This window comes from Polyodon spathula, chromosome 11, assembly GCF_017654505.1.
Source record: "Polyodon spathula isolate WHYD16114869_AA chromosome 11, ASM1765450v1, whole genome shotgun sequence".
Lineage (NCBI taxonomy): Eukaryota > Metazoa > Chordata > Actinopteri > Acipenseriformes > Polyodontidae > Polyodon > Polyodon spathula.
The window spans coordinates 28,465,531-28,483,767 of record NC_054544.1 but is presented as its reverse complement, the minus strand read 5'-3'; the positions used below and the strand labels follow the sequence as shown (position 1 = coordinate 28,483,767).

Genomic DNA, 18,237 nt, shown 5'->3' with positions numbered 1-18,237 from the left:
TGCAGTGAGTGAGATGGTAATGTGAATGCACTAGTTGTGAAAAGCAGGGTCAACCATCCTGCCAGGGAGATTGCTGCAGTCTATTCCTCCACCAGGGAGATTTGGTTTATTAATTACAGGTAATTCTACATGTGCAATCTTCACGAACGAAGAGGAGTTTACAGATCAGATTACAGCACCTGAGATACAGTGATAAACGGCAAATTATGGGTTGAAGAGGAAGGTGCTGCTCGCGTGTTACTCAACTGTTCTCAAGAATGTGGTTAAACAGGCCTCCCATTGTTCCAGGAATAGACAGGACAGGACACATTATTACCATCTGAAGGAGCTCCAAAAGAGCAATGTATTGGCAGCCTGTGCTGTTGGACCAAATCAGTGCTTATTAGAGAAGCTTAATTAGTCAAATTAATTGATTTAGCGTACAGTTAGAACAAAAACCAGGAGGGACACCGGCCCTCCATGGCCCTCCTAGGTAGATGTGTGTGAATATGGGATTTAACTAGAACTCTGCATAAAATAATATGTTATGCTGGACAACTAAATACAAAGTAACAAATACACCAGTAGAGCCAGTTCCACTGCTGAATTATTTCTCACCAATAGCTTGTATTGATTTGGTGTATTTTTTTTAAACCAAGGTAAGTATCGGGGACATTGAAACCAAGTCAGCATGAGGAAATGATTCTCTTAATATAGGCTGCACATGGATTTTAACAATAGAGAATTCAAACTCTACACTAACACACACTGACATGTTAAAGGGGCAGGTTTTCAACACTGCTGCTCTTACTGTAGCTGCAGAGCTCTCTTTGGGAGTGTGAAGTGCTAGCTGTCGCTCAGACATGTGCCCGCTCTGACCCCGGTCAGCTCTCTCTAAGCTGTATCATCAAGATTACCCAACTGCAGCTGCAGCACTCGTTACACTTGTGGGGCATGCAGAAGCCATAGAGAACCGTTTTAAGGGTGGAACTTCGATTGCAGTATTGTCACTCACTTCATCATTTTTGGTGGGTGATTTTTTTGTGGGGTTTTTTATGTGCATTTCCTTGTCTTTGAAACCTACTTTAAATCTGAATCCCACTCTTTACAATGCTATGAAGTGATTATACAGGTGGAGGCAAGGTCTACACGGTTCAGTTCTCAGCAGGGGTTCAGTTCTGAGCAGGGTCTACGTGGTTCAGTTCTCTGCAGGGGTTCAGTTCTCTGCAGGGTCTACATGGTTCAGTTCTCAGCAGGGTCTACATGATTCAGTTCTCAGCAGGGTCTACATAGTTCAGTTCTCAGCAGGGGTTCAGTTCTGAGCAGGGTCTACATGGTTCAGTTCTCTGCAGGGTCTACATGGTTCAGTTCTGAGCAGGGTCTACATGGTTCAGTTCTCAGCAGGGGTTCAGTTCTGAGCAGGGTCTACATGGTTCAGTTCTCAGCAGGGGTTCAGTTCTGAGCAGGGTCTACATGGTTCAGTTCTCTGCAGGGGTACATCAGTTCTCTGCAGGATCTACATGGTTCAGTTCTCAGCAGGGGTTCAGTTCTGAGCAGGGTCTACGTGGTACAGTTCTCAGCAGGGGTTCAGTTCTGAGCAGGGTCTACAGAAGCCAGGTTCAGTTCTGAACAAGAAGGTCATAAGAAAGTTTACAAACGAGAGGAGGCCATTCGGCCCATCTTGTTCTCGTTTGGTTGTTAGTAGCTTATTGATCTCAGCAGGGTCTCATCAAGCAGCTTCTTGAAGGATCCCAGGGTGTCAGCTTCAACAACATTACTGGGGAGTTGATTCCAGACCCTCACAATTCTCTGTGTAAAAAACATGGTTCCTATTTTCTGTTCTGAATGCCCCTTTTTCTAAACTCCATTTGTGACCCCTGGTCCTTGTTTCAGTTTTCAGGGTCTAAAAGGTCCCTTGGGTCGACACTGTCAATACCTTTTAGAATTTTGAATGCTTGAATTAGGTCGACCACGTAGTCTTCTTTGTTCAAGACTGAACAGATTCAATTCTTTTAGCCTGTCTGCATATGACATGCCTTTTAAGCCCGGAATAATTCTGGTCGCTCTTCTTTGCACTCTTTCTAGAGCAGCAATATCTTTTTTCTAGCGAGGTGACCAGAACTGTTCACACAATATTCAAGATGAGGTCTTACAAGTGCATTGTACAGTTTTAACATTACTTCCCTTGATTTAAATTCAACACTTTTCACAATGTATCCGAGTCTCTTGTTTCAGTTTTTTATAGCTTCCCCACATTGTCTAGATGAAGACATTTCTGAGTCAACAAAAACTCCTAGGTCTTTTTCATAGATTCCTTCTCCAATTTCAATATCTCCCATATGATATTTATAATGTACATTTTTATTTCCTGCGTGCAGTACCTTACACTTTTCTCTATTAAATGTCATTTGCCATGTGTCTGCCCAGTTCTCTGAATCTTGTACTAGATCATTTTGAATGACCTTTGCTGCTGCAACAGTGTTTGTTCACTCCTCCTACATTTGTGTCAGTCTGCAAATTTAACAAGGTTGCTTACTATACCAGAATCTAAATGATTAATGTAGATTAGGAATAGCAGAGGACCTAATACTGATCCTAGTTCTGAGCAGGGTCTACATGGTTCAGTTGTGAACAGGGTCTACATGGTTCAGTTCACTGCAGGGTCTACATGGTTCAGTTCTCAGCAGGGTCTACATGGTTCAGTTCTGAGCAGGGTCTACATGGTCAACTTCAAAGGCAAAGTGGCGTATGGACTTCATTGCCGCTGACGAAGGGTTAGTACTATTAAATGTTTAAAAAAAAAAAAAAAAAAAAAAAAAAATAAATTTAAAGTTATTATTAAAATTACTAGAAAAAAAGAAATGTCTGTGTATGTGTTTTTAGCCCTGCATAAATGTGTCTGAAAGAGTAAAAAACAAGACTAAACTTATCAAGCTCACCTACCCTTGCTAAACAATACTATCTGTTGTATTTGGGTTTGTGTGCGTCTAAAATTTGGAACACGCTTAAGAGCCTGCAGAAATAGACATGAGTTATGAATAAGTAAATACAAATAACCACCGGTTTTAAGCGCACCGATATTTTGTTGTACAGGCTTGTAAAAAAAAACAATTCCGCGTTATGAATGGGACTCGATATGTTTATCTGAACTGTGAAGGAACTATCCAAACGCACCCTCAGGCAGTATATGTACAATACGTGTGCCCACTGCTTCTGTTTATTCCGCTTGATTAATATTTAGTTTTCTATCGGCATACACTTTATCTAAGGTTTGAAGATCTCCTCACTGGATAAGCAAGGTGAAGTTATCAGATTAAATGTCCAGAAGGTTATCATTACTCATCGAAACTAAAATATCTGCAAGGCGTGACAGGGTTCAAACCGTCGGTGAGATGAACAAAGGGAGTCCGTTTAAACTACGTGTGAACGGGCTGTGCCTGTGGCACCTCATGTCAAGACATTATGAAATGAATGGCAATGTAAAAGAAAAGCACTTTAAACATTGTGTAATATAACAATGATAAAACCAGTAGCCCAGAATAATGAGGTTTGTGTAGAAACGTGCGCTATACAAGAGACGGTCCTGCTAACGCGTTTTTTGCGTTAACCAAATTATTTTTGAAAAAAAAAAAAAAAACTGTATTTATGTAATATGACACATTACATTTAGGCTTAACTTTTTCAGTTAACATAATTAGAGGACGTTATTATAACACTGCCGTTAAAGAGAAAATTAAAATAACAGGTAGAGGCCAGTTAAAAAAAAATGCTCCAAAAATGACTAAGTAGCCTGTCTTCAGATGAGGACAATGGCACTGAATGGGTTACGTTGTCAAGATGGTGTATTTTTTATTTAAGAACACGTTTGAAAACTGGCATCTTCACCAACTGGTTTCTGGTAAGTTTTGACCACTTCTGGTCAATTTCTTCTGTGTTTGTGTAATATGCAACATAGGGCATTATTGAAGCTAACCTATTTTTGTGTCTCTTCCAGGTGCTGTCATATTTTGGGTTTGTTAATGAAAGTGACACATGCACATTGCAGATGTGATTCAGCTGGTTAACACTTTACAAGTGCCATATAAATCAAAGTTTCATTGAAAACTAGTGCATTGCAAATCCACTCTAACCCTGCGACACCAGCTTTTGTAGCAAGGTACAGTAATTGGTATAAAATCAAGGCTTTGCCAGGTTTGTAATACCAGTGAAACACAACACAAACAGATCAGGTTGATTAACAGTGACGGTTATTAATAAGTAGGCCAGCACCATCTGTACACATTGTCAGGTGCTGTGCTGAGGTCTTCCTTGTATCATTGTTTTCATGGCTTTTTCTTTTTCCTTTTCTGAGGCACTTGTGCTAGGATTCATACAAGTGAATTCCAACCACGCCCGGATTCTGTTTCCATTGCCAATGTACACTGCATTGGCTCAAAGTCACCTGCCTGCTGTGTGGGGGCTATTGAACCTGCCCACCTGTCAACAGGTGAGTCCTGCTTAACATTCCATCACAGTTCAAAAGGACACTTGCAAAATTACAGGCTGTAGAACTGGCTGCTTTGTGTAAACATAAGAGAAGTGGTCTGGAGGACATAACAAAAAAAACTGCCAATTATTAGATGCAAACTGTTTGTTGTTTGCTAAGCATGCCTATGACACTGCACAGCATTCTAAATGCAGCATACACAAACTGGAATTAAAACAAAACGTTTCAGTACAACAAAGCCCTAATAAAACACTCTGGAATCCACTGCACAGGTCCGATTGTGTGGGCTGTTCTGCACTGACCTCTCTTTTACCACGTGCACAAACTATTTCAATCGACTGGTTGAAAAGTGGTTTCAAATTGTATTTTTTGCTCTTCTGCAACTGTGACTATTGACTATAGTAAATGTAAATTCTGTATACAAAATGAGAGGGAGTAGAGATTATAGCTGCCACGTCCTGTCTCAGTGACCCACATGAAGCCAAGTATTTGCCATTAAGTAGATTACTGGTCTTCAAACCGGTTTTCAATCCGAGGTAATCTGTCTGAGACCTCTTCACCAGAACCCGTAAGTAATACCCAGGAGAACAATTGAAGAAATAAACACGTATTTAGAAGGAAGTACTTTCCACTGTAATTAAAAATCTAGAATGCATTAAAAAAATGACTGAATCAATAGCAAGCAGCATTACAATGCACATTCCACACTTTCCATTACCCTTGGTATGGAGTGTATCTCTCTGTGGTATTGGTACTGAAACCCCTTCACACGGGTACAGAACCTGTCCAGACATTGATCCACTCGCCGCAGACATGCCTGGCTGATTGTGGCTGTCCGTTCTGTATCTAGTTTCAATTTGTACAGACCCTTTAAAGTGGAATGTGGAATTCTTGACCTGCCAGTGCAAATTCAAAATCTGAATGTGTCCCCAGCGGTCAAGCACTAATAAATGTGACTACTACCACTGCTACTACCACTACTAATAATAATAATAATAATAAAGTATGAATGTTTGCGTCACAGTTTTATTATGTGTCCTTGGTGAAAGAGGGACACGTGAGTTTTCATGGTTTACCATGGCTTTACACTGTACATTTTGTATAAGACATAAAAAAATTGCTTAAGTCTGTTAAAACATATGCAATATTTCATTCATTGCAAATTAACTGATCATGTTTGTATTAATGCTGGAATGCACAATGTTCTCATTGTATTAATATGTTCCCTTATACAAGCAGCTGTGTCTGTTTCTGCATTCCTGACACTCAAAGTACAGGTGCAAGTGTCCTCTTCTGCAGCCAATCAACCCTCTATTAACACAGTTCAGTCTGATTACCTGAACAGGGTTTGGAAGACGTTGTTCCGTTTGTTGTAATGTGTTAAATATCCAGTAGGTGGTTCTAGTTTTACTTTGTGAATCCCTACAACCAAACAGCTCTGCAACAAATCCCATTTTGTGTTCTATTTCAATAACTGATAAACCTTTATTTTATCAATTAGTACCCTGTACCGGTATATGCTGAGCTAGAGCTGCTGCAAATAGCAGCCATGGCTGGCATTGTACATCAGTGATAGTCCTTATGAAACATGCCTAGATGCACCTAAATCCAAAGGATTTCCTTTAAAACAAAAAGTGAAAGTGCCCATTCCTCCTAAATTCATACTAGTTTCCAACAACAATTTTTATTTTAAACAATAAAAATAGAATATATTGCAGATTTGTCCTTCAAAGGCTGTTTCTGTGTACCTACTAAAGAACACAGCTGCCTCTTTGATTGGATGAGGCAGGCAGGGAAGCAGCGGTGAGCAGGTCTGTGAGCTGGGGCCCTGTGTTGCTAGAGGTCTAGTTTAGGTCTCACGTGAGTCCAGCTGATTTCAGTGCCATAGCTCTTGGTTCTGGAGAGGTGGCTCTGCCACCCCGGCCAGCTCAGACAATGCACCATTTTCTCATTGGGCAGGTAGGTCACACAAACCGTGCAGGACATGCAAGGAGAGGCTCCTGTTCTGGGTTTGGTGCAACAGCTCTGTGCAGGCTTCGAGGCGAAGCTCGGCCTCGTTTTCTGCCCCCCTCCTTTCCACGCAGGGGGAGCTGGCGGGTTTGTAATTGATGATGATCTTGGTGTCATCTGTGTTTTGGCAAAGAACCCGGAGTCTGAACTCCAGCATGCTGATGCTCTTTTCATTCACGTGATCTGGACTCCGGATGACCATCAGTCTGCGGTTGTTCTGAATAAACCTCAACACTGCCTCTGCCGCATCTAGAGAGACAAGCAAACGAGAAAGCATTCAGAGTTCCCTGCTTTTTCAATCAGGTCAATGCATATTGGGATGAGAACATGAGCATGTGTGGGTTCTAAAGATCACAGCTAGGGTTAAGAGACTGGGAAAACTCATTTTGTGTGCAGAATATCCCTGGTTGGTTTTATCCATTTGTAGTACACAGAGATTTCCACAGTATGTAATGCCTCAGTGAGAAAGTGTAGTACACTCTATATGGAAACCTGACATGCTAACTATTAACTGAAACTACTCTCTTTAACATTCTGTAGGCAAAGTCCCTACCGACCTCGTAGTACGTGGAAATGGATCAAAATAATAACAACACAAAAACAGAGAAAGAAAATGAAAAAAGCAGGTTAAAATTATAACAATTCTTTATTCTCCCATAAAATTGTAAAATGAAAAATAAGATACAAAATATGCAAAAAAAAAAAAAAAAAAAAACATGTAACCAATATGCAGTAAATTTCAACAGAAAAGTTGACAAATGAATCACGTTCAATATGCTGAAATCATAAACAAGTCTTCACATGCATTTAAATATACATATATTATACCTAACAGACATAAAAATACAACTAGATGAAAATTAAAGTGGCATTTAAAAGAAATGCTGATCTTAACAGCAGCCCTTCATGAGAAAAATGAGTTTCCATGAGAAAATGGTCCTACCTCTTCAGTGTTGTGGTCTATAGCGCCCTCCTAAGGCCCATTGTGTAGCCACAGATAAGTGCTATCCATCACTCTGCCTCCATCTGCTAAGCTTTCTAGCTCTGCAGTGGGTGGACTTAACACAAGATAAACACGTTCCACACTGCAGTCTTTAAAACCAATTGTTAACAAAGCAAACAAACAAAAAAAAAAAAAAAATTCCCCAGTTTTACATTGACATGCGCCCTTTGAGCTTCAAGGCAGAACCTTTACCGAGTGGTAGTTTCTGAGGTGAGCTTTCTCTTCACCGGGAGTGCTACATGGAGCTGCTTCCAGAACCTGCAGTGGAGGTCAGTGGACTTCTCCCCCTTCCACTTAATAACTGTCAGCGCTGCCCGGGCGCGCTTCAGCTCCTTCACCTGGCCGGCAGCTTTCACTGGTTTGAACTGAACCAGTATGACTCGCATGCTGCTAGACAGGGTCATGTCAGAGAGCCCAGCCTTGAGCTCCAGAAGAGTCTGGCTTCCCTGGAGGAGGTAATTGGGGCTCAAGACAACAATGAGGCGCCTGCTTCTCCGGATGAAGCTCAGAGTCTCGTCTGTGACGGCTGAGGAACAAAGCATTGAAAAGTTAGGGTTTGTTTCATGCTTTCAGCCACAGGAACTGCTGCAAGGAAGCAAGGATCCTGCTCTCAAACTGTGGTTTTGTGTGTCGGACTATCGTTAAAGAGCATGAAGCATCAGCATGTTTTTGAAATTGCTGTTTAAATGATTTTTTTTTTGTGATAGTCTTTGTTTTCCCTCTTGCTTGCCTTCCAGTAACTAAGGAGTACACCTGGAGGGTTATCAATATTGTTCTGAAAGCATGTGTGGCATTAAATGAAATCTCAGAATGAAAATTAACATTTCAACATTGCATCATTTAATAACTCAAACTATAAAAAAAAAATTAAGAGATGCTAATAATGTTTGCCATTGCATCATCAATACAAAGGGGAAGTACCGAGTACTTACTGCCCCCAGGTAGACTGTCCCTGTCAAAGATGCACACTTTGTAGCCAAACTCATTTTCCAGAACGGAGCGGAGAGTGAGCAGAACAAACTCCTCCTCATCTGCGTTCCGTGCGTAAGAAATATAGATATCATACTCCTTTCCATCTGCCAATGAGAAGCAAGACAACTGAGAAACACAGATGTGTTATACACCTGGGGCCAAGGCATCTTTCCAGAGAAGAATACAGCAATTACAACAAAGGGTTTCATGAACACCACACCATGGGCTCTGTTCACATACAGTGGCTCTCAAAAGTATTTGCCCCCCCCCTTTGGACTTTTCCACATTTTATTGTGTTACAACATGGAATCAAAATTGATTTAATTAGGAGTTTTTGCCACTGATCAACACAAAAAAGTCCATAATGTCAAAGTGAAAAATAAAATCAAATTGTGTGCAATTAAGGTGTTTCACATGATTTCAGGTTAAATACACCCGTCTCTGGGAGGTCTCACAATTGGTTAGTACATTTCCTAACAAAAACTACATCATAAAGACAAAGAAACATTCAAAGCAAATTCGGAATAAGGTTCTTCAAAAGCACCAATCAGGGGTAGGATATAAGCATTTCCAGGGCATTGAATATCCCCCGGAGCACAGTAAAGTCCACGATTAAGAAATGGAAAGAATATGGCACAACAGTGGATCTGTCTAGAACAGGCAGTCCTCAAAAACTGAGTATCCGGGCAAGAAGGGCACTAGTCAGGGAGGCCACCAAGAGGTATGGCAACTCTAAAGGAGTTATAGTCTTCCACAGCTGAGCTGAGAGACATTGTGCATACGGCAACAATAGCCTGGGTGCTTCACAAAACTACCCTTTATGGGAGATTGGCAAAAAGAAAGCCATTGTTGAAAAAAAACTCACATCAGATCTCGGCTAGAGTTTGCCAGAAGGCATGTGGGAGACACTGAGACCAAGTGGAAGAAGATTCTGTGGTCTGACGAGACCAAAATAGAGCTTTTTGGCCTCAATGCTAAGCGTTATGTTTGGTGCAAGCCTAACACCACACATCATCCTGAGAAGAACATCCCTACCATGAAGCATGGCAGTAGCAGGATCATGCTATGGGGATGCTTCTCTGCATCAGGGCCTGGAAAGCTAGTGAAGATAGAGGGCAAAATGGATGCAGCAAAGTACACAGAAATCCTGGAGGAAAACCTGCTGAAGTCTGCAAGAGACCTGGGACTTGGGAGAAGATTCATCTTCCAGCAGAACAATGACCCCAAACATACAGCCAAAGCCACAATGGAGTGGCTTAAAAACAAAAAGGTCAATGTCCTGGAGTGGCCCAGTCAAAGCCTGGACCTCAATCCAATTTAGAATATGTGGAAAGAGTCGAAAATTGCTGTTCACTAAAAGGTCCCCATCCAACTTGACGGAGCTTGAGCAATTTTGCAAAGAAGAATGGGCAAAAATTGTAGTGTCCAGATGTGCAAAGCTGGTAGACTTATCCAAATAGACTCACGGCTGCAATTGCTGCCAAAGATGCCTCAACCAAATAGACTCAAAAGGGGCAAATACTTATGCAATCAATTATTTTTTGTTTTGTATTTGTAATTTAGAACAATTAGTAGATTGAATGTTTCACTTTGACATTATGGACCTAATTAAATTAATTTTGATTCCATGTAGTAACACAATAAAATGTGGAGAAGTCCAAGGGGGCGAACACTTTTTCATGGCACATATATATAGTACCGTGAAAATGTATTTGCTCCCTGTCTGATTTTTTGCACATTTTTCACATTGAATTTGGTCAGATCTTTTTGTGGGTTGTTGTAGTATACAGAGGGATTCCAAGAGAAAAAATGACACCAAAGTTCGATGCTTCCTTCATTTGTTTGGTGTGCAAGGTAATCAAACATGCAATCTTCAGGTGTGAAAAAGTTATTGCCCCCCTACAATTTGTAGATTTTATTTTTCACTGACATTATGGACTTTTTGTGTTGATCAGTGGCAAAAACTCCTAATTAAATCCATTTTGATTCCATGTTGTAACAATAAAATGTGGAAAAGTCCAAGGGGCTGAATACTTTTGAGAGCCACTGTATATACAGCTCTGGAAAAAATTCAGACCACTGCAAATTTTTCTTAAATCAGCATCTCTACATGTACGGCAGCCATTCCATTCCAGTGTCTGTTGAATTCTAACACAGACACACCTCATTCTACTGAATGAGGTACTGATTAGGGGATCACCTGAACCAAATCTTATTTAACGAGGAAAAGTACAAAAACCACTCCTGTGGTCATCATTATCCTCTTGCAATAGGACCAGCTGGATGGCAAAACAGTGCTAGTAGTACCTCAAAAGTAATTGGAATCAAAAAATAACTACTGACCATGCCCAAAGAGTTGAAAAGGAAAGATTTGAGTGAGGAAAAGAAGGGTTCAATTCTGGCTTTACTGGCAGAGGGATACAGTGAGCGTCGGGTTGCTTCCATCCTTAAAATTTCAAAGACGGCGGTTCATAAGAACAAGGTCAAGCAGCACCCATTGAGGACAACAAAGCTACAGACCGGCAGAAGGCGAAAACAACTCTCCACTGACCGGGATGACCGCCAACTCATTCGAATGTCACTCAGCAACTGTAGGATGACATCAAGTGACCTACAAAAAGAATGGTGAAGTGTATGACGAGGACAGTTCGAAACAGGCTCCTAGGGGCAGGGCTGAAGTCGTGCAAAGCTAGAAAAAAGCCCTTCATCAATGAGAAGCAAAGAAGAGCCAGGCTGAGGTTTGCAAAAGACCATAAGGATTGGACCGTAGAGGACTGGAGTAAGGTCATCTTCTCTGATGAGTCCAATTTTCAACTTTGCCCAACACCTGGTCGTCTAATGGTTAGACGGAGACCTGGAGAGGCCTACAAGCCACAATGTCTCACACCCACTGTGAAATGTGGTGGAGGATCGGTGATGATCTGGGGGTGCTTCAGCAAGGCTGGAATCGGGCAGATTTGTCTTTGTGAAGGATGCATGAATCAAGCCAAGTACAAGGTTGTCCTGGAAGAAAACTTGCTTCCTTCTGCTCTGACAATGTTCCCCAACTCTGAGGATTGGTTTTTCCAGCAGGACAATGCTCCATGCCACACAGCCAGGTCAATCAAGGTGTGGATGGAGGACCACCAGATCAAGACCCTGTCATGGCCAGCCCAATCTCCAGACCTGAACCCCATTGAAAACCTCTGGAATGTGATCAAGAGGAAGATGGATGGTCACAAGCCATCAAACAAAGCCAAGCTGCTTGAATTTTTGCGCCAGGAGTGGCATAAAGTCACCCAACATCAATGTGAAAGACTGGTGGAGAGCATGCCAAGACGCATGAAAGCTCTGCTTGAAAATCAGGGTTATTCCACCAAATATTGATTTCTGAACTCTTCAAGTTAAAACATTAGTATTGTGTTGTTTAAAAATGAATATGAACTTATTTTCTTTGCATTATTCGAGGTCTGACAACACTGCATCTTTTTTGTTATTTTGACCAGTTGTCATTTTGTGCAAATAAATGTTCTAAATGACAATATTTTTATTAGAAATTTGGAAGAAATGTTGTCAGTAGTTTATAGAATAAAACAAAAATGTTCATTTCATCCAAACACATACCTATAAATAGTAAAACCAGAGAAACTGATAATGTTGCAGTGGGGTCTCAATTTTTTCCAGAGCTGTACATATATATGCAGTGACTATTAAGGAACAGCAGAGGGCACCACACTCTTAAACAAGACACTACCTTTGTAGATTTAAGGATGGTTAAGAAGCAAGGTTTCTTTCCACAGCATGATACTGAGACTGTGACACAGAGTTAGCTGGCACCAACCTTACCTGTTACGCTTTCATCTGTTCCAAAGTGAGCTCGATACAACAGGACCAGCTCCAGCCAGTACACATAACAGACGATGAAGACCGAGATCATGAGTAACAGGGTGACCCCAAAACCACAGGACAGTTCTACTGTGGGCAAGGGAGCTGCAATTCAGGAAAGGGATACTGTATTACACAGTACAAAAATACTGTCCAGTGCAGTCAACACAGAGATCTTAAACTGAATCAATTCTAATGAGGTTTAGTGTTCAATCAGCATGCTGGGATGAACAAACACTTGTCCGCTGATGTGTACAACACAAAAGGATATTGCTTTGCAATGCAATTGCTCAGGAACCTCAGCCAATTGAACACATATATCAGAACAGAAAACAAAACCATTGCAAATGCACTTGAAGTAAATAAAATATTCTGGGTTGGAAGCATTAGGTTGAAGTTTTCAAATTTATTTATTTAACAAGAACAGGAGACTGTAAATAAATATATATATATTTATTTATTTAACAAGAACATATATATATATATATATATATATATATATATATATATATATATATATATATATATATATATATATATATTTTTTTTTTTTTTTAACCAACTTGCAGCTACAGCAGCAAAGCTATTAAAGTGCAGCAATCCTAATTGTGCATGTTTGAAAATCCTAGCTCAAACCCTGGGGTTCAGTCCACTCATGTGCATTCCTTACTTGTCAAGCTCAGGGTGGCCTGGCTGCTCACTTCTCCGATGGCGTTTCGTGCGAAGCAGGTGTAGTTCCGCTTCACATCCTGCAAGTTGAACTCCTTGATTTGCAGAGTCTTTGTTATCACCTTATCCTCCAGTTCAGTAGACTCAACACTGGAACAAAATTCAAGACAGGCATTTGAAAGACAATCACTCCTAGCCGCGGCTTCCAATCTACAACAAAGATGATCCTGGTGACAGCACAAAACCGGCTAGGAAATAATACATAGCAATTCGGTCCCTGGCTACAAAACATTCAAAGCAGAGCAACAAAACTGCAAGCACATGCTGAGTCACTGTAGGTGTGATTGCAATCTGTACAAATTAACCATGCACCACTTACAGATTTGTAAACGTGACATCTCATCATCCAAAGCGTAGCACACCTTAACAGGATCTTCATTTTTGAGATTTATGTTAATAATTGTAGAACATCTCTTATGCTCAGAGAATACAAAGCCACGTTTTCAGAAACCATGGCTTAAAATCTGGTTCCAGGAGACCGGGAAACCTAGTTTGTCAACTTTGCTGTATCAAACCCCAAGTCTCCCCTGGTGTGCTGTGCAGTGCAGTGGCCTGAAACCATGTTCCAAGCTGCAAAGTGGTTTGGTGACCTGCTCAGCTTGTTGTTTTGCACAGTCTGAGCTCAGCGGGGCGTTGTATATATTGCTCTCTTATACACTAACAGACTCTTCACCTTCTATGTATTACTTGTATAATGCACATCATACTCTAAAGGCACCCGCAGACCTGGTGTAGATCTCAACCCGCAGATCTGTGAAGGTTTCCTCTTTCTTCCCATCGATGGTCCACCACACCTCAGTCTCGGAGTTCATCACAAAGTTAAATAACACCTGGCAGGTCAACTTGGTCAGGGCACCTGGGATTGAACAGAACATCAAACCAACAAGGTATTAATGGCAGGAAATGGGGCGACACGCTGCCTTTACACCACTCTTTTAACCAATTCCAATTACTAAGGTGGTCACTTCTCATTAACATCTACTCAACTGTAAGTCACTGGTTGTCACAGGATGTTATTTGCCGATTACAGTACATGGATGATAGGATAGGGAGGAAGGGTTGTGAACTGGAGCTGGGCTCTATCACTCACAGTTGTGCAAATTAAAGGACCACTCTGTCACACAACGGTAAAAACCCGTTCCTCTGTCATTTAAAGCCAAACACATGACAAGCTTTCAAGGTTAAAGAGAATAAAAAAGTCATTTTTTTTTTTTTTTTTTTTTACCCAGTGTCACAACAATTTTGTGCTTGTCGTTAGGATTGTGGATGGCAGGTTTCATTGACATAACAGGCGAGCCTAGGAAAAGAAATACGGAAATCAATCTGTCAACTTATACCATCAACAAAACAAACCTAAAGTCAGGATTTTGTCCAAAAAACATTTATTGGTCTGCCTAATTAAATTCTTTGGAGGTTGAAAATAATAAATGAACCATCATTGTGTTTCTCCTTGCTCGTTAAGCCTTAATAGTAAAGAAAAGTTTCATGAATATATTATTCTAATATAGAAAAAAAAACAAAAAACTTCAGGGATATTAGATTTTAACTGTAAGTGACTACAACACTAAAAAGGTAACATTATTCAATTTCAAGCATCATAAAAAACGTGACCTCTTACCTACTGCCTTGACGATTATGGTCCTTGTTAGTGTGGAAGCTGTTCCATTTGCAGTGTAGGTCACAATGCAGGTGTAGTTCCCACCATAGGTTAGTCTCATTATGTTAAAATATATTTTGTTGTACACGACTTGCCTCTCACTGTAGGACTCCACTGTTAGACAATTCTACAGGATCAAAAGAAAATGTAGATGGTCAAAAACAAACCAGTTATCAGTTTAATAATGTTTAGCTTATCATTCTAGGTGCGGCTTCACACCTTGCACAGTACAGTAGGTGATGGGAAAGACACCTGTAATCAGTCTGACTGTGCCTAGTTTTAATGTCAGTCCCGAACAAGTGTGCAAGTTTATATAAAAGACTGAGTTAAACGTAGTACTGGGATGAACAACAGTGAAAGCTCAACCATGTTGTGATGGTATAACCGTTTGACTATGGTTGGAAATATATAAGCTGATTTTGCACCGCAGTTTTGCTTTTCCCATGGTTATACTATACATTTACCCTGGTTTTCCATGTTTATTAATATGCTTTGGACACTACCATGTTTGCACTGTGCTTGATTACACTGTGCTATGCTGGGAGTGCCGTTGACCTCCTGTGTGATAAGCTCCTTACTTTGTACCAGCTGATCGGAGGCTTTTCTTGTGCCGGGTAATACCCTTCAATATCGGGACAGGACAGCACTTCATCCCTCTCCAGGGGGATCCTCATGATGTCAAGCTGGACGTGTGAGCTAACACAGGAGCCAGGATCCTTCTGAAGGACAATCAGCGGAACAGCCATCTTGTAGCAGTGAGTGTTGTTTCTGAAAGGCAATAGCGTGACAAAACTTATTAATAATGCAATGCTAGTAAGAAACTAGCATTCTCAAAGAACCAGAGCTATTTATTTCTTGCTGTGAAATATGAATAAAGAATGAAAGGTACCACTGTGTATTTACATACCAGTTTCTGAGTAAATACATACTTACACATAATTCCAATGTTATTGTTCATTGTAACAATATACTTTTACGTGCATTTTCTTTGCATGATATAACCCTAATCCTAACCCTATTCCTAACTCTAAACTTAACTGTTTTCTGATCCAATTGTGTACTTACATATATCATGGAAAAAAGATTTCCACATTAAGTACTATGTATTTTGTAACTATGTATAATAAGATTGTAAGTATGTATAAGTAACACATGTATTTACTATGTAACTGCTCTGTAAATACACAGTAATTAGAGACACAATGTTTAGCAAATGAACTCACCTCAGCATGCAGATGTAGGCTCCGGTGTCGTTTAGGGAAGCGGGCCGGAACCACAGCATGTCCATTTCTTTGCTGATCCGGTGATGAAAGTCGATGGGCTCTTCCAGGTCCTGGTTCTGCCTGGTCCAGTACCAGACCAGAGTGAGTCCTGCCACCTGAGCTGTGTTGTAATTATACTTCATAGTGCTGGAAAACAGCGGACACCTCAGCCTCCCGGCCTCCCCCTCATACACCTGCATGGTCCCATCCGTGCCCCAGTCATAACAGCTGTCTGAGTCAGAGGAAGGATGCACTGCTGTAAAAACTGACTGCGACCAGGGTCACATACATTGGAATGGTTTTACTTTTCTATGCTTTCATTCTGTATTACTGCTCTTATGATTGTTTTTTTTCCTGTTTGAATGACTGTGACAGAGACAGAATGATTCTTGGTGATAAATCCCCCCCCCCCCCACATGTGAGGGCGCTAAGTAAACGGAACAGAGTGCCTGGACTGGATGGCCTGACAATTCATTCCTGAGGTTAGGTGGAATTCAGCCATCTAAAAGGTTACATTGAGTTAACTCATCGCAGATTAATCATCTGCCATGGTTGCTGGTATATGGCTAAGCAGCTTTGTGTCAGGTCCCCCATGCCATGATTTATGAAGTGCCTGCAGCTCACTTAATTGCTAGCAGACAAGGCAAATTGTTCCAGCAGTCACTGCTAATTACCACGAGACTCCAAAGTGGTTTGCAAACAAATCTATAACCTCTAAATAGAAAAAAGCAACACTGACAGGGATTTGCACTGCATTCAGAAGTGGCTTGATGCACATAAGTATTGTGATAGATAAACTCTATTCTGCACACATTCCCTTGAGAGCATGGTGGCTGGTAACCCTTTAAGTATCACTACTACAGTGAAACCATTTACTGTCTCCTTGGCTCATGTGCAGTCTGCTTTCTAGATTTGAATGACTGGTAAGTGTAGTGGGTTAACGTTTTATCTTCAAGATGTTTAATTTCTTCCGTGCTTCACATCCCATTGTGTGTGTTCTCATTCTCCATATTTGTTTAAGCTCAGGTTTCTGTTTATTCTCCAGGCTATGCAACATGGGTGTTGCTTCTGAAAATGGAGTGTGCAACTGTAAGCTGCTCCCTTTAATAATTAGCTACTGAATGGAAAGTCTTTTATACAGCAGCACATAAGTAGACCCAGTGGTTTATAAAGGATGTGTTTTTGCTGTGAACGATGCAGAACAAACATATAGTAATAGGATATTAAAAGGTAATGAAATTAAATAATATTATAATCTCCTTAGGGGGCTGTTAGATTGCTACTTTACCACCTGTACGATCACATGTATAATCTATGCATGTTTTAGTAAGCCAGGAAAAGCCAGGGCACAGTGGTTACATTAACAACTGCAGTAAAACCAATGGCCTTACTATGGGACCAATCCAATTCATTTTACTGCTTGATAGAAATCTTAGCTGAGCTTCATTAAGAGACAGTTCAGAAGTGGAGTGTTATTAACAGCTCAATTAACACAGCGGATAACTCACTGCACAGTTATTCAAGTACAAAGACAAGATCGTCATTTATCATTGATTCACATACTCAAGAACTGTCAAGCCTATATGCTCCCCATTGTTCCTTTTTGTTATTTAAAACAACCATGATAAGATGCGTTACCTGACCCATTTTACTATGAGTTTAATAAGACACAGCTCAGCTTGTTACCTATATACACCGACTAATCAAGCTCCTAGTAAAACTTGGAATAGCTAAAACTGCTATGCAATAAGGGTCTTATATCCTTAGCTTTATGTGCATATCTATAGGAAAGCTACTATTCCACAGAAGAGTATGGTCTGTTTTACAGGGGTTGCAAGTTCTAGTAATCTATAAAGGGTCTGTTTCTAGCTGCATGTGTGTGTGCGGCTGTGCACAATATCACTCCAAATGAATGCCGACTGCAGTTGTCCGTTTGTCAAAGTTATGAAACTTCAAAGGCACAAACAGTCCTTTGTATCTTACCCTAAAATAGAACATATTTGGTATTTTAATTCTTGATTTACCATATTTAAAAGGATGTACATTTCGGGTACATTTATAGTTTAATTTCTAGATGTACTGTAAAGCTACACCGTCCTGACATGCTATTTACTATCTGTTCTGAATAGTAGACACATTTTACACAGACCTACCTGCTCAACCACAAAGCTGGCACCAACGCAAACCAAGGAAATATCAATACAAACTAAAATTCTCTTTTATGAAAAAATTGCAGCTGGCTCTGCAGATAGGCATAGTAATGTGGAACCCAAGT

The 18,237-nt window shown here is 40.6% G+C and overlaps 1 protein-coding gene across 4 annotated transcripts in view; it reads right to left on the bottom strand.

Annotated features, from left to right (window-relative positions):
* Positions 1–7,147: 7,147 nt before the first annotated feature.
* Positions 7,148–18,237, bottom strand: part of LOC121323555 (interleukin-1 receptor accessory protein-like) — a 14,987-nt gene continuing 3,897 nt past the window's right edge. For 3 of the 4 annotated variants that reach the window (XM_041264675.1, XM_041264676.1, XM_041264677.1), the window contains 9 exons: positions 15,924–16,194; positions 15,279–15,468; positions 14,662–14,827; positions 14,269–14,340; positions 13,770–13,899; positions 12,985–13,133; positions 12,276–12,419; positions 8,411–8,554; positions 7,153–8,004 (listed from right to left, as the gene is read on the bottom strand). In XM_041264675.1, coding sequence (XP_041120609.1) covers positions 7,667–8,004; positions 8,411–8,554; positions 12,276–12,419; positions 12,985–13,133; positions 13,770–13,899; positions 14,269–14,340; positions 14,662–14,827; positions 15,279–15,468; positions 15,924–16,194 — 1,604 coding nt within the window. In that variant the 3' untranslated portion in view covers positions 7,153–7,666. Of the gene's footprint in view, positions 8,005–8,410; positions 8,555–12,275; positions 12,420–12,984; positions 13,134–13,769; positions 13,900–14,268; positions 14,341–14,661; positions 14,828–15,278; positions 15,469–15,923; positions 16,195–18,237 lie in introns of all 4 variants that reach the window. The other variant, XM_041264678.1, reaches the window with a different exon arrangement.